Raw genomic sequence first — 14,850 nt, forward strand, 5'->3', positions numbered from 1 at the left:
AAAAAAATGCTTTTCTCTGCACGCACGCGTTTTTGCGCTGGTGCCAGATCCCCCCCCCCCTCCCCGCTCCGCCCTCGCCCACGCTCCCCTTCTCCCCCGATTCTCTCGGCCCCCCCCCCCCCCCCCCGACCTTTTCCCTCCGGCGGGAGCTCGTAGCGCACGTCTCTCTGCTCGTCTGATGCCCAAACAAATGAGTCACCATGTGGGGATTTGTTCTTTTTTTTAAATTTTTATTTTTTAAGAAGAGACCTCTGACCCCTGAGAGACGTTTCACAGACGTTTCCCAGAGGGAAAGCAATATTTACAGGAGGAAAAAGGGGCAAAAACAGCCTCATCTCAGCAAAATAGGAGCCAAACACCGGAATGAGAGAGTAAGAGGCGCTGTGTGTGTCACATGTTCACATCGGACGAAGAGTCCCCGCCTCCACCTTCGGTTCGTCCTCACCCGCCTCCTCCCTCCTCCGCCCTCCTCCTCCTCTGCTCTTTGACAGCAGAGCTGTTTTTTTCTTCATATTTTCGTCCGTCACAAAGACGCCGCTGTTTCCCGTCCCCGTGGCGACCGGCTTCACCTCCCTTTTCATCCTCCTCCTCCTCCTCCTCCTCCTCCTCCTCCTCTGGCTTTCTCCCCCGGCGCTGGGTGCGGGAGGGTCGTGTGTCTGTTGAACTCCGGCGGGCGGGTGTTTCCAGACTTTGCCTTTCGTTTGCATCATCATCATCACCATCATCACCATCATCATCATCGTCGGCTTCCTTCACCCTGACCTCCTCGAACTCAGCGCCTCCTTTTCACCGTACAGCACGTAGCAGATTGTCCCCCTCCCCTCCCCCCCCCGAAGTCACTTCGAGGCGCCCGATTGGACGACTCGGTCAGCTGCAACTGATCTAGACGTAGCCCAGGAGGCCCGGGGCCTCGGCCTGAGCACCCCCCCCCCCCCCCCCTCCCTCGGTGACGGTGAAATGAACCGCTGTTTCCAGGCCTCTCTCTCTCTTGGTTTACATCATCCCCCCTCATCACTCTCCCTCTCTCCCCCCCCCCCCGGTCCTCCCCCCTTCGTCCTCGCCCTGCTTTTCCGACTCCCTCACCCCTATCTCCACCCAAGTCTCCGGTTGTGTATGCCCCACCCCCCCCGCCCCCCCCGCCCCGCCCCCCCCCCTTCTCTGCAGAAGCTCGACGAGAGACGAGTGTCCCAACTGGAGACGAATTAATCACATTGATCTGTTTTCAATTCAAAGTACTTTTTCATATTTGTGTTTTTGTTTTGCAGGGTTTTTTTCTGGTTGTTTTGTAAACGTTTTGGATCATTTTCGCTCTATTTTCATTTGTTCCGCATCTTTTGTTAATTAGCCGCGTGTTCTTGCATATATTTCTTTTATCTCCGATGGTTTTGCCATGTGACGTTTGCGGTTCCCTGGTCTCCTTGTGATCATTCTGCGGCTGCTTGTTTGTCTGTTTTATTTGTTTCGTGTCTCCTTGTAGTCCATCGGGTTGTTTTCGGTCCTCTCGAGCCTCCCTGTGATCGTTGTGTGGTTCCCGATCAGTAATCCCTTCATGCTGACGTGAACCACTGTTTCCAGCTCGCCCTCCGAGAGTCCTCCTCGGCGACTTCTTCTTCTTCTTCTTTTGTGGTGGGAGCAGAATGAGGCAGAGTGTGTGTGACGGGTGCAGACAAAACGATTCTTTTTGTGCTTCTGACAGCCTGGGTTCGGCACGCATGTGTGACTGAGGGGCGTTTTGGCTCTAATACCGTTGCGCTGGTCCAATGTACGTCTTTCCTTCTCCTCTTCCTCACTCCCTCCTCCTCCTCCTCCTCCTCATCTTTTCTCTCGGCATTAACACACATTCTCCCTCTCGCTCTCGTATTTGTGGGTCTGGTGATAAACAGAGCGATGTAATGCGATGTCCCCCTCCTCCTCCTCCTCCTCCTCCTCCCCCTCCTCCTCCTCAGGTGTACGAGCGGGAGTTGGAGAAGGTCGAGGGCTTCGAGGGCCTCTCTGATTTCTGTCAGACTTTCAAGCTGCAAAGAGGAAAGACTCAGGAGGACGGCGAGGACCCCTCAGTGGTGGGCGAGTTCAAGGTAAAAGCGCAGAAACGTCACTTTCCTTTCGTGCTGGTATGGCGTCAGGCTCACCGACCGCCGTCTCGTTTCCCGCGGCAACCAGGGCATGTTTAAGATCTACTCGCTGCCGGACGACCCCTCCGACCCCGCCCCCCCCCGGCAGTTCAGGAAGCTCCCTCCCAACGGCACCGAGGAGTGTTTGGTCCGGGTCTACGTCGTCCAGGCTCAAGGGCTGCAGCCCAAAGACGCCAACGGGAAGGTGAGGAGAGAGAGAGAGGGAGAGAGAGAGAGGGGGGGGGGGAAGAGGATGCCGTAGAAACGTGAGAGAAAAACCGAGAGTTTTGTGCTTCCAGTGTGACCCCTACGTGAAGATCACTTTGGGGAAAAAGACCGTCAGCGACCACGAGAACTACATCCCGAGCACGCTGGAACCCGTCTTTGGAAAGTATGTGACGGCCCTTTTAAGATCTCACCTTCTTTAACCCGGTCCAATACAGATGCATTCTGTGTAGTGACCAGCAAGGGGCGACTCCTCTGCTCCCATAGACGTCTATGAGGAAATGACTCTACTTCTGTGTAGTGACCAGCAGGGGGCGACTCTTCTGCTCCCATAGACGTCTATGAGGAAATGACTCTACTTCTGTGTAGTGACCAGCAGGGGGCGACTCCTCTGCTCCCATAGACGTCTATGAGGAAATGACTCTACTTCTGTGTAGTGACCAGCAGGGGGCGACTCCTCTGCTCCCATAGACGTCTATGAGGAAATGACTCTACTTCTGTGTAGTGACCAGCAGGGGGCGACTCCTCTGCTCCCATAGACGTCTATGAGGAAATGACTCTACTTCTGTGTAGTGACCAGCGGGGGGCGACTCCTCTGCTCCCATAGACGTCTATGAGGAAATTACTCTACTTCTGTGTAGTGACCAGCGGGGGGCGACTCCTCTGCTCCCATAGACGTCTATGAGGAAATGACTCTACTTCTGTGTAGTGACCAGCAGGGGGCGACTCCTCTGCTCCCATAGACGTCTATGAGGAAATGACTCTACTTCTGTGTAGTGACCAGCAGGGGGGTGACTCCTCTGCTCCCATAGACGTCTATGAGGAAATGACTCTACTTCTGTGTAGTGACCAGCAGGGGGGTGACTCCTCTGCTCCCATAGACGTCTATGAGGAAATGACTCTACTTCTGTGTAGTGACCAGCAGGGGGCGACTCCTCTGCTCCCATAGACGTCTATGAGGAAATGACTCTACTTCTGTGTAGTGACCAGCAGGGGGCGACTCCTCTGCTCCCATAGACGTCTATGAGGAAATGACTCTACTTCTGTGTAGTGACCAGCAGGGGGCGACTCCTCTGCTCCCATAGACGTCTATGAGGAAATGACTCTACTTCTGTGTAGTGACCAGCGGGGGGCGACTCCTCTGCTCCCATAGACGTCTATGAGGAAATTACTCTACTTCTGTGTAGTGACCAGCGGGGGGCGACTCCTCTGCTCCCATAGACGTCTATGAGGAAATGACTCTACTTCTGTGTAGTGACCAGCAGGGGGCGACTCCTCTGCTCCCATAGACGTCTATGAGGAAATGACTCTACTTCTGTGTAGTGACCAGCAGGGGGCGACTCCTCTGCTCCCATAGACGTCTATGAGGAAATGACTCTACTTCTGTGTAGTGACCAGCGGGGGGCGACTCCTCTGCTCCCATTGACGTCTATGAGGAAATGACTCTACTTCTGTGTAGTGACCAGCAGGGGGCGACTCCTCTGCTCCCATAGACGTCTATGAGGAAATGACTCTACTTCTGTGTAGTGACCAGCAGGGGGCGACTCCTCTGCTCCCATAGACGTCTATGAGGAAATGACTCTACTTCTGTGTAGTGACCAGCGGGGGGCGACTCCTCTGCTCCCATAGACGTCTATGAGGAAATGACTCTACTTCTGTGTAGTGACCAGCAGGGGGCGACTCCTCTGCTCCCATAGACGTCTATGAGGAAATTACTCTACTTCTGTGTAGTGACCAGCAGGGGGCGACTCCTCTGCTCCCATAGACGTCTATGAGGACATGACTCTACTTCTCTCTTGATTTATTCCCTCAGTAAACGTTGCAGTTCATAGCCTCTGTTTCTAGATTCTTTGAGCATGATGTTCATTCAGTAAACTATGCTCCATTTACAGTCAAATACACGCTTAAGGGGCGGGGCTACCGTGTGATTGACTACTTTGAACTCTTTCACAGGGATTTTCAGTTCCTTGAGGTTAAATAGGTTGTCTCCATATCTCCTTGTATTATGAACACGTCTTGTATACATTGTTAATACTTCTCCAGTCCTCCACCTCATCTAAACACACTTATCTGGGAATGCTCTCCACGTCCATGTTGTGAGTGTGAGGAGATCACGTTGCAGTGTAAGGCAGTTACAGAGAAAACCTCCTTTCACCTTTGACTCCTCGCCGTGGTTCTAGTTGGAGACTTTGGCCGCTGCACTGCAGGAAAACTCTATTTTATGCTCATTTAACTCGTTCAATGAGGGATGCAACGGAGCGCTGAAACCACAGGTCACTCCTTTCCACGGAGACGCCATGGACCGCCGAGCGGCCGACTGACTGCCTGTTTGAATCCAACAGGTTGTGGGGTTTGAGCTCTGTAGAGTCACTGTCCGACCCCCCCACACCCCCCCCAGGGGTCGCTACACACACACCGAGCACAGCTGGCCGTTCCCTCATCAGCTCAACAATCACTGCAGACATTTTTTTATGCCTTATTCATCAGAATAAGAAGGCTTTGACTAAAATGTTACAATGAACCCGTCGCCATGACGATGTCTCGACATCCGGGCCCCTTCCCTTCTCCTCCCAGGATGTTCGAGCTCCACTGCTCCCTCCCGATGGAGAAGGACCTCCGGGTGATGCTGTACGACCACGACATGCTGACCAAAGACGAGAAGATCGGAGAGACGCTGATCGACCTGGAGAACCGCTTCCTGTCCCGACACGGCGCCGCCTGCGGCCTGCCGCAGTCCTACTGCGTGTGAGGAGCCTCAAATCACACCCCGCGGGTCCCTCACGAGTTCCATCCTTCTCTTGGGTTCATGACCCCTCCCCCCCCCCCCCCCCTCTCTCTCTTTCTGTCTCTCGCCCCATCAGGTCCGGGATAAACCAGTGGCGCGACCAGCTGACGCCGCGGCAGCTGCTGCACCGAGTGTGTGAGCGCCGCAACCTGAGAAAGCCCGTCTACCAGGAGGACGCCGTCCTCTTCAGGGGAGACCGCTACACCGCCGCCGATCTGGGTGAGAAACGCTTCAGCCAATCGGTGTACTGTGTGTACTCGGTGTACCCGGTGTACTGTGATGGACCACAACTTCTTCTTCAATGTGTGTGTGTGTGTGTGTGTGTGTGTGCGCGTTGGGAGAGAAAGTGATGGGGAGCCAGCAGGGTCGTTTGATTTGGGCATCGTTGGCGCCACTGAATACACACACACACACACACACACACACACACACACACACACACACACACACACACACAGCAACTTTAATGTAAATACACACATTTATGTCCTCTATGTTCGGTCACAGCAAATAAATCACTCCACCCCTCCCTCCCTCCCTCCCTCCCTCCCTCCCTCCCTCCCTCCCTCCCTCTCCGTCCTTGCATACTTCTCCTTTATTGTCTCCTCTGTCCTTTCATGCCTGTTTTCTCCTTCTTTTCTCGTCTTGTACTGCTTCCTACATCCTTTTTTTCCCCTCCACATGTCCCCTTCTTTTTAACCCACTTCTGTTTTGCCCTCGGGCCTCCTTTTCTCCTTCGCTTCCATCTGTCCATCACCGATGGTGGTCGGGTGGAGCAGTGTGGTGCGCTGCGAGCCGCCAGGTTGGCGGTTCAAATCCCGGCTGCTCCACGAGCAAGACACCTGACCCCTAACTGGTCCCCAGGCCAGGATGTAAGCCATGGGTTAAAGTGCAAGATAAACGCGTCACCTAAATGACATGTTGCTCCGTCTTCATTCCCTCCATCATCTTCTCCTCTGCTGCTAAAACTGCAGAACTGCAGAAGGGTGGAGGGAGGGAGGGAGGGGGGAGGGGGTAAACGGGGGGAGTTAGACGACAGGACCACCTGAAGAGCGACGAGATGAATATTATAGATTCACCCCTACACACACACACACACACACACACACACACACACACCATGTTCCATGGCTGCTGCGTTGAAGGTAATGGTTGTCGTTTTGGTGATTTATGGTAGAGCTCTGTGTGTGTGTGTGTGTGTGTGTGTGTGCGTGCGCCAATGTCAACATCGCGGTCGTCTCTAGGTTAGCGAGGAGCGCCGGCCGCCTTCTCTTTCCACAGTTGCCGCGGTTACCGTGCGTCAGCCTGCTGTCCGTCAAAAGCGGGCCGCTAATTGGCCGAGAGGCCGCGCTCGTCTTCCTCTCTGATTTATTTTTCAAAAACGTCGTCTCCTCCCTCGTTCCCTTCCTTCTCTTTCCTACGACGCCTCCTCTGTTGGTTTCACCTCGTTCCTTTTCCTCTCTTCTCACGTCCCTCCTTGTCTCATCTCCTTTCCTTTCCTCTGTTCCTCCTTCCGTTTTTCCATGGCCTGTCTTCTCCTACCTTCTGTCCTCTCCTCATCACTTCCGCTCCTCCTCCACTCCCCCTCCCCACTCATTTTGTCTCCTTCTTTGTCTCCTACTTTCCCTTCCCCTCTCAATAGTGTCCCCTTCCTCTCCTCCTTAGTCTCCTCCTCCCCTCTCCATCTATCCTTCTTTATCTCCATGTGGATCTGAGTTCATAAACGTTAGCCAATTAACAGCTGAGAGTGTATTTCCCCTGTGAACGTGTGTGTGTGTGTGTGTGTGTGTGTGTGTTAGTGGAGGACAAAAACGTGTCCAAACGCCACCTGGGTCCACTGAAGGAGCGACTGTCCCTCCTCATCTTGAGGAAGCTGGGACTTGTCCCGGAACATGTGGAGACCAGAGTTCTGTACAGCCCCCTCCAGCCTGACATAGAGCAGGTAACACACACACACACACACACACACACACACACACACACGCACACACACAGACACACACACACACACACACACGCACACTACCTTAGCCCCTCTTCGGTCCCTTTCTCCGTCATCTGACGCTGTCGCCGTCCTTCAGGGGCGGCTGATGATGTGGGTGGACCTGTTCCCCAAATCGCTGGGACCCCCCGGCCCCCCCTTCAACGTCACGCCGCGCAAGGCTAAGAAGTAGGAGAGCACGACCTCAGTCACCTGGTTACAATCGACGATCGTTGGTGAATGAATGCGTCAACGTCTTCTCTCTCTCTCTCTCCCCCCCCCCCCCCCCCCCCGCCCCCCGTGGAGGTTCTTCCTGCGCTGCATCATCTGGAACACCAGCGACGTCATCCTGGACGACGTCAGCGTGACCGGGGAGAGGATGAGCGACATCTACGTCAAGAGGTAAAGCCCCCCCCCCCTCTTGCCCACGATGCCCGCCGCGCCCCTTGATGACTGATGACAGTGCGTGTGTGTGTGTGTGCGTGTGTGTGCGTGTGTGTGTGTGTGTGTGTGTGTCCAGCTGGCTGGACGGCCACGAGCACAACAAGCAGAAGACGGACGTCCACTACCGCTCTCTGGCTGGGGAGGGAAACTTCAACTACAGGTTCCTGTTCCCCTTCCACTACCTGCCTGCAGAGCAGCTGTGCGTGGTCGACCGCAAGGTGAGGCCCCCCCCCACACCCCCCCACACCCCCCCACAGGAGAAGACTGAACAGGACTCTGTACTGGCAGCAGAAAGGAAGTTGATTGATGTTATTAGATGTTGCACACACACACACACATACACACACACGCACACACACACACACACACACACACACACACACACACACACACACACACGCACACACACACAGCGTCCCGCCCTCTGCTCTGGACAGCGGTGGAGTGATAACTTAATGTACTTGGACACGGTCTGTAGATATAGTCACACACACACACAGCAGGGTGTGTTTGTGTGTGTGTGTGTGTGCGTTGTTATGAAGCGCGGCAGCATGATGTGCATTCAGACTGATTTAGGGAGGGAGGGTGAGGTCATGGAGGCAGACGGGAGTCGTTCAAACAGACGCAGAGATCAGCAGGAGGAAAAGAGTCAGGGGTTCATCCGAAGGTCGACGCTACAGAAACAACGTTTTATTAATCCCTAAAAATGGCCCTCGCCTCTAAGTGTTCCCCGCGGTGTGAAATTGTGTGTGTGCGTGTGTGTGTGTGTGTGTGTGTGTGTGTGTGCAGGAACACTTCTGGAGTCTGGACAAGGCCGAGACCAAACTGGCTCCAAAGCTCACCCTGCAGATCTGGGACAACGACAAGTTCTCCTTCGACGACTACCTCGGTAACGTCCCCCCCCCCCCCCCCCCCCACCACTTCTGTGTGGCCGATCCTCGGGAGGGAGGGGGGGGGTTTGGGGGGGGGGGGGGGGGCGGCCACACGTGCGTCTGGGGCCAAACTACTGCAATAACATTTATCTTCAGAATTAGCGCTCTTCCATTTTCTTTCATTTTCTGCTTCAAGCTGTCAAATATTCTGCCCCCCCCCCCCCCGCCCCTCCACTGGAATAACTCCTCTCCTCTTTCAGGCCCCCCCCCCACCCCCTACAGCTTCCTTCCCGCCATCACAGACCATCTTTGAACTCACTTAAGACGTCTGTCTTTAATTTGGAACGTTTCAAACGGGGTTAAATCGTTAAAAATAGAAAGCCGTCCATCCAGATGTTGGACCTGAACGGACGGACTCGCCCCACTAATCGTCTGCCCGGTGGAGGCGACTCTGCAAACCCCAAATAGTCCATTCATGTTTATTTGATGGGGGGTCCGTGGGGGGGCGGGGGGGGGGGGGCTCTTTCCCACAGAAATGGCTCATAAAGCGTCTGTATGTTTTCTTAAACTACCGTTGAACACGGAGGTCCTGAGGCTTTAAATGTGCACCAGCCGGCGCTTCCAACCCCCTTAAACATCCAGCTGTGGCGCCGACTCACTGCCCCCCCCCCCCCCCCCCCACCTCCCCCCAGGTCACCTGGCGATGGACCTGAACCGCATGCCGCGTCCGTCCAAGTCGGCGGAGAAGTGCAACCTGCGGCTGCTGGAGAGGCTGCCGCAGGTGTCCCTCTTCGAGCAGAAGACGGTCAAAGGCTGGTGGCCCTGCACCTGCGAGCAGAACGGACAGAAGGTCATCGCGGTGAGAGGGGGGGGGAAGAAGGTGAAAAAACCGTTAGCTCGGCCGGGCGCCACTTCCTGTCGGGGACCATGACGGTGTTCGCCTCTGTGTCTCAGGGGAAGGTGGAGATGTCCCTGGAGATCGTGACGGAGCAGGAGCACGAGGAGAGGCCCGCCGGCGTGGGCAGAGACGAACCCAACATGAACCCCCACCTGGAGGAGCCTCAGTGGGTGTCGCACACACACACAGACACACACACACACACACACTCTCTCTCACCTCCCTTCTCCTCCCAGGCGTCCAGAGACCTCCTTCCTGTGGTTCTCCTCCCCCTATAAGACCCTCCGGTTCATCCTGTGGAGGCGGTTCAAGTGGTACATCCTCATCGGCATCCTTCTCTTCCTCCTCCTCCTCTTCCTCGGCGTCTTCCTCTACTCCTTCCCGGCAAGTTGTGACATTTGCTTCAGGGCTGCAACCCAAGTCGTGAGTAGTCACATCCTGTTAAACGTGTGTTGTCCTCTCTGACCCCCCCCCCCCCCCCCCCCCACCCCAGAACTACGCCGCCATGAGGATGGTGGCGCCTTTCGGGCCCGCGAAGGCTGCAGAGTGATGAAGAAGATGATGATGAAGATGTTGAGAGAGACGAGCTAAAGAACAACGTCCAGTGTGAATTCAGTCTAAATTGAACTGATTTATTCTTCTTCCTCTTCTTTGAACGGATTCTTTGATCTTGTTGAAGTTGTGAGTAATAAATGTGTGTGTGTGTGTGTGTGTGTGTTTCCTCCTCACTGTACTGGATGCATCCTCTGCATGTTTTAGGGCTCCAAAGGTTCAACCTTTGTGAAGAAGAACCTGAAAGAATCTCTGAATCGTCTTTACGGTGCCTTCAGGTGCAATCTGAAATCAGAGATATGTTCTTTTCCTCTTCCTTTATCGATGCTCTCCCGTTCTCCTTCCTTTCCTTTGTTTCCTTATCTCTCCTCCTTACTTCCTCTGCGTGTCTTTCGGGCCTTTTGAGAATGTTCTTTGCTTACTTCCCCTTCTTCTTTGCTTTTTCTTCTCCTAGACATTATTATTACATATATTATATCACGTATTTAAAAGAGCTTTTCACGTCCTGCTGGTGTGAATCAACCAGCATGGTCATTGGACAACTTGATTTGACAATCGCCTGCCTTTATTGGTAAAAGAAGCTGTGTTTTCCCCGATGTCTTCCCAGCCAGTGAATGCACCGTGCCTTTAGCCTCCCGCTTTGTGGCCTTTACATCCGTAACACTCCTTCTCATGTGACGTTAGTTCTGACTTCCAGCTGCCTTCATGGAGCTTGTTGCCGTCTCAGTGAAGGTTGACTTGTGGAAATGTCTCTTTAAAGGAATAGTTTGACATCCCATTGTCATAAATATTAGGAACATTTGACAAAATGTCAAACTGTTTCTCCAGTGGACGAGTGAATGTAGGCCCTCTGAATTAATACCAAAAGTCCAAAACATAACTAACAAAGTTTTATATGCTCAAAAATGCATGTTTACTAATCTCTAAAGACGTGCATTTGGAACTGCAAACAAATTGGTTTTAGATCCGTGTCAAACTGTTGTTATTGTAAAAGGAAGTTGAACATGACTCACAGTATTGATGATATTTCAATGTATTTTAGTAGAAACAGGCTGGATATATTCCCCCAAAACATGTATTTGAACTCATATCTACAATAAGCAATACTCTGTGCACCGCATTGTGTCGATATTATCAATAAAACTGCAATTCTGTGTGTTTTTCTCTATTTAACATAAAAGATCAGTAGGTCTATTTTTTTGTTTGAGGCACAAAAAAAAGACTTAAAGTTTTTTCATACGAAGCACATCGGCCTCCTGGGTGAAAGCTTGAAAACAATCAGACACAATATCTACAAGAGCTGCACATTATTTCTTTCAGAAAATCTCTGAAGTCCAAAATATGTCTGAAAAAGAAGCCGACGCTTCAGCCAATCACAGGCGGCTCCTCCCAAGAAGAAGAAGAAGAAGGAGATGAAGAAGAAGAGTTAAACCTCGTCGTTACGATCATTCATTCTGGTTCAGTGTTTTTTCTGGGCCTCGGCACACCCTGGATGCAGCCCGTGTGTGTGTGTGTGTGTGTGCGCGTGTGTGTGTGTGTGTGCGTGCGTGTGTGTGTGTGTGTCTTGTGACCTCGGTACGAACCTGCAGCGTCGACAGAAGTCGGACTGGAAACTGACCGATTTGTCTCCCGAGCTCCCGCAACCCTTAAATTACTGCTTTGCTTTCTCCCACCTCTCCTCCCTCCCATCTGCTGCTTCCTCCCTTCCTTCCCTCCCGGTACCGGGGTCCCTGTAACCTCTTTTTCTTGAGGGGGGGGGGGGTTGTTGTGGTCGCCGTGAACTGCAGGTGAACCTCTGACCACGCAGTGGGTGGAGTCAGTGGCAGTGTGGGTGGGCCGTGGCGGTGGTCTTGTGCGTCTCCCTCCTCCCCCTCCTCACCCCGGCCCTGACTTCCCTCCCATCCTCCTCCCTCTGGTGTTTTTGACGCCGATCACTTCCTCTGTGGCCCGATTTCCTTTGGCTGTTCCCTCCGGGTCCCAAACTTACTCCTTTCACTGCAATCCGCAGAGCGAAAATCCCCAAAATCTAAACAAGACGTGGAAATGAGTCGTTTCTGTCATAATGGCAACGTGTTGTCATGGAGACGAAAACAGAGGCGCAGAGGTTTGTAATCAACTGGAGCTTCTTTATTTCATTTATTCTGATGGTTCTTTCTCATTCACGTAGCAGCACTACGCCTAAACCCTCCACCCTCCGGCCTGCGCCTCGCTCCATGTTAATCACATTGGTGCGTTTCCTGTGTGTGTGTCTGTGTGTGTGTGTTTGTGTGTGCGTGTGTGTGTTTTAGGGGCGGCTTTGAACGTGGACGGGGTCAAAGTGCCCCTCGTTCGCCAGACGTGATGGAAAAAGGCCGGAGGGGAGCCTGGCGAACAGGATTCTAGATGTTTCATTATCACCTCTCACACACACACACACACGCACACACACACGCACACACACACACACGCACACACACACACACACACTGGGCCTCCAACATCAAACACTGGCAGCGAGTGAAACCACAGTAGCCCCGTGTGTACCTGTGAGTCTGTGCTTCACAGGCCGCTGATATCAGCTTACAAACTCTCTCTCTCACACACACACACACACACACACGCACGCACGCACACACACGTGCACAAAGGTTCACACGTGTACAGATGTGAGTTAAGTGCTCACACCTCGGTCTTCTAACTCGGGTTTACGTGGGTTTTTTTTTATGGGATGAAATGTATTAAAAATCAATTACTACATTCTATGGACATTGGGCCAGTGGTGGGAGAAGTATTTAGATATTTTATTAAAGTAATAATACACGTCGTGAAAGTAAAAGTCCTTCATTTAAACCCTCATTGAAGTAGGTCAGTGGGGAATAAACAGTTCCAGCACAGAACTGCTGAACAATAAGAACTGGGATTCTTGTTTTAGACACAATATGGCATAACAAAAATAGAAATTAATCACAATCAAATGTTCATCTCAGAATGATCTGTTTCGGTTAAAAGAGCAGAAAAATCTGGTGGCTTTCAAAAAAGCCACTAAATTTGGCATCTTCCAACAGAGAAATACAAATTTGACAAAGTTTCAATATGTTTCCGAAGGGCCGATAGCCGATCACCGAGCGGCTCAATCGATCGTCGATCTGTTGGTGATGCCTTAGAGCAGTGATTCTCAACTGGTGTTTTTTTTATTTTTTTTTATTTAAATGCAGCGGAGTGTCGTTTTTTTTCAATGCATTAGTGATAATGCATCTCATAACAATGTACATGTACATGTATGTATATATGTATTTATATCATGAGGCTTCATCATTTAAAGAAAAGAGTCTGAAAAATACAATGTAACAAAGAAGTCCCAGTCCCCTGCGGCGACTGGGACTTCTTTGTTACATTGTATTTTTTTGTTTTAAATGTTTCTATTTTCACAATAAATTGCTTTATTACCACGAATCCTCCGTGTTTCAGTGCGACCCCCCGGGCCCCCGGGCTGTTTGCTTTTCGGCGGCCCACGTCCCACCAACACGGGGCAGTAAACTCATTTCACACGCCGTGCGCCCCTCATTAGTCCCGTTAGGCGCTAACCAGCAGCCAGGAATGCACTCCAATTGCTCAGTGGAAAAAGCAGTATAGTTTAACAAGATGCTAATCACCAGATTGCTGAGGTGTTCGGCGTGAAGCCTCAGGTAGAGGGGGGGGGGAAACTATTTGGTTAAAGGCTGAAACTTAAAACAGATATCAAATCCTTCTTCACGGGACTTACATAATACATAAACACATACATATATGAATACTGTGTTTGAGCCCCTTTTGCCTTAATTCTACGTGGCATTGATTCAACAAGGTGCTGAAAGCATTCTTTGGAAACGTTGGCCCACATTGATGGGAGAGCATCCCGCAGTTGATGGAGATTTGTGGGATGCACATCTCCATCCACCACGTCCCAAATCTGCTCTATGGGGTTGAGATCAGGTGACTGTGGGGGGCCATTTTAGTGCAGTGAACTCATTGCTTTGTGACATGGTGCCGTATCCTGCTGATGGGTACATGGTGGCCATAAAGGGATGGACATGGTCACAAACAATGCTCAGGTAGGCCGTGGCATTTAAACGATGCCCAATTGGCACTAAAGGGGCCTAAAGTGTGCCAAGAAAACATCCCCACACCATCACACCACCACCAGCACCACCAGCCTGCACAGTGGTAACAAGGCATGATGGATCCATGTTCTCATTTTTCCAGTCTTCAACTGTCCAATTTTGGTGAGCTCTTGCAAATAATATCCTCTTGTTCCTATGTGTAGTGGAGATGAGTGGTACCCGGTGGGGTCTTCTGCTGTTGTAGCCCATCCGCCTCAAGGTTTTGCGTGTTGTGTTTTCACAAATGCTTTGCTGCTCACCTCGGTTGTAACGAGTGGTGATTTCAGTCAAAGTTGCTCTTCTATCAGCTTGAATCAGTCGGCCCATGACCTCTGACCTCTAGCATCAACAAGGCATTTTTGCCCACAGGACTGCCGCGTACTGGATGTTTTACCCTTTCACACATATTACATACATACATAAAACATACATACATACATACATACAAACATACATATTACATACATATTACATACATACATACATACATACAAACATACATATTACATACATACATAAAACATAAAACATACATACATACATAAAACATACATACATACATATATAACACATACATACATAAAATATACATACATACATAAAACATAAAACATACATACATACATAAAACATACATACATACATATATAACACATACATACATAAAATATACATACATACATAAAACATACATACATATATAATACATACAACATTCAGTATTTTCCCAAGGCGTCCCTTGGCCAACGCAGATGCCCCGACCTTCGCTCGGAGGTCCCGAAAGAGGAGTTACGAGGTGGGGGGGGGGGAGGAGAGGGGGGAGCGGGGGTGGGGCGAGGAAGAGGAGCGTGAGAGCCGAAGGGC

The 14,850-nt window shown here is 51.5% G+C and overlaps 1 protein-coding gene across 1 annotated transcript in view; it reads left to right on the plus strand.

The window, feature by feature from the left end:
• dysf (dysferlin, limb girdle muscular dystrophy 2B (autosomal recessive)) overlaps nucleotides 1-11,022 on the plus strand; it is a 32,203-nt gene extending 21,181 nt beyond the window's left edge. The window contains 14 exon segments of the mRNA XM_037480184.2: nucleotides 1,947-2,075; nucleotides 2,161-2,316; nucleotides 2,411-2,502; nucleotides 4,911-5,081; nucleotides 5,198-5,340; nucleotides 6,921-7,063; nucleotides 7,203-7,291; nucleotides 7,409-7,504; nucleotides 7,623-7,764; nucleotides 8,336-8,435; nucleotides 9,111-9,277; nucleotides 9,373-9,482; nucleotides 9,553-9,700; nucleotides 9,810-11,022. Of these exon segments, the coding sequence (XP_037336081.2) occupies nucleotides 1,947-2,075; nucleotides 2,161-2,316; nucleotides 2,411-2,502; nucleotides 4,911-5,081; nucleotides 5,198-5,340; nucleotides 6,921-7,063; nucleotides 7,203-7,291; nucleotides 7,409-7,504; nucleotides 7,623-7,764; nucleotides 8,336-8,435; nucleotides 9,111-9,277; nucleotides 9,373-9,482; nucleotides 9,553-9,700; nucleotides 9,810-9,866 (1,743 nt within the window). The 3' untranslated portion in view covers nucleotides 9,867-11,022.
• Nucleotides 11,023-14,850: the final 3,828 nt, after the last annotated feature.

The sequence above is a fragment of the Pungitius pungitius genome, chromosome 1 (assembly GCF_949316345.1).
Source record: "Pungitius pungitius chromosome 1, fPunPun2.1, whole genome shotgun sequence".
Lineage (NCBI taxonomy): Eukaryota > Metazoa > Chordata > Actinopteri > Perciformes > Gasterosteidae > Pungitius > Pungitius pungitius.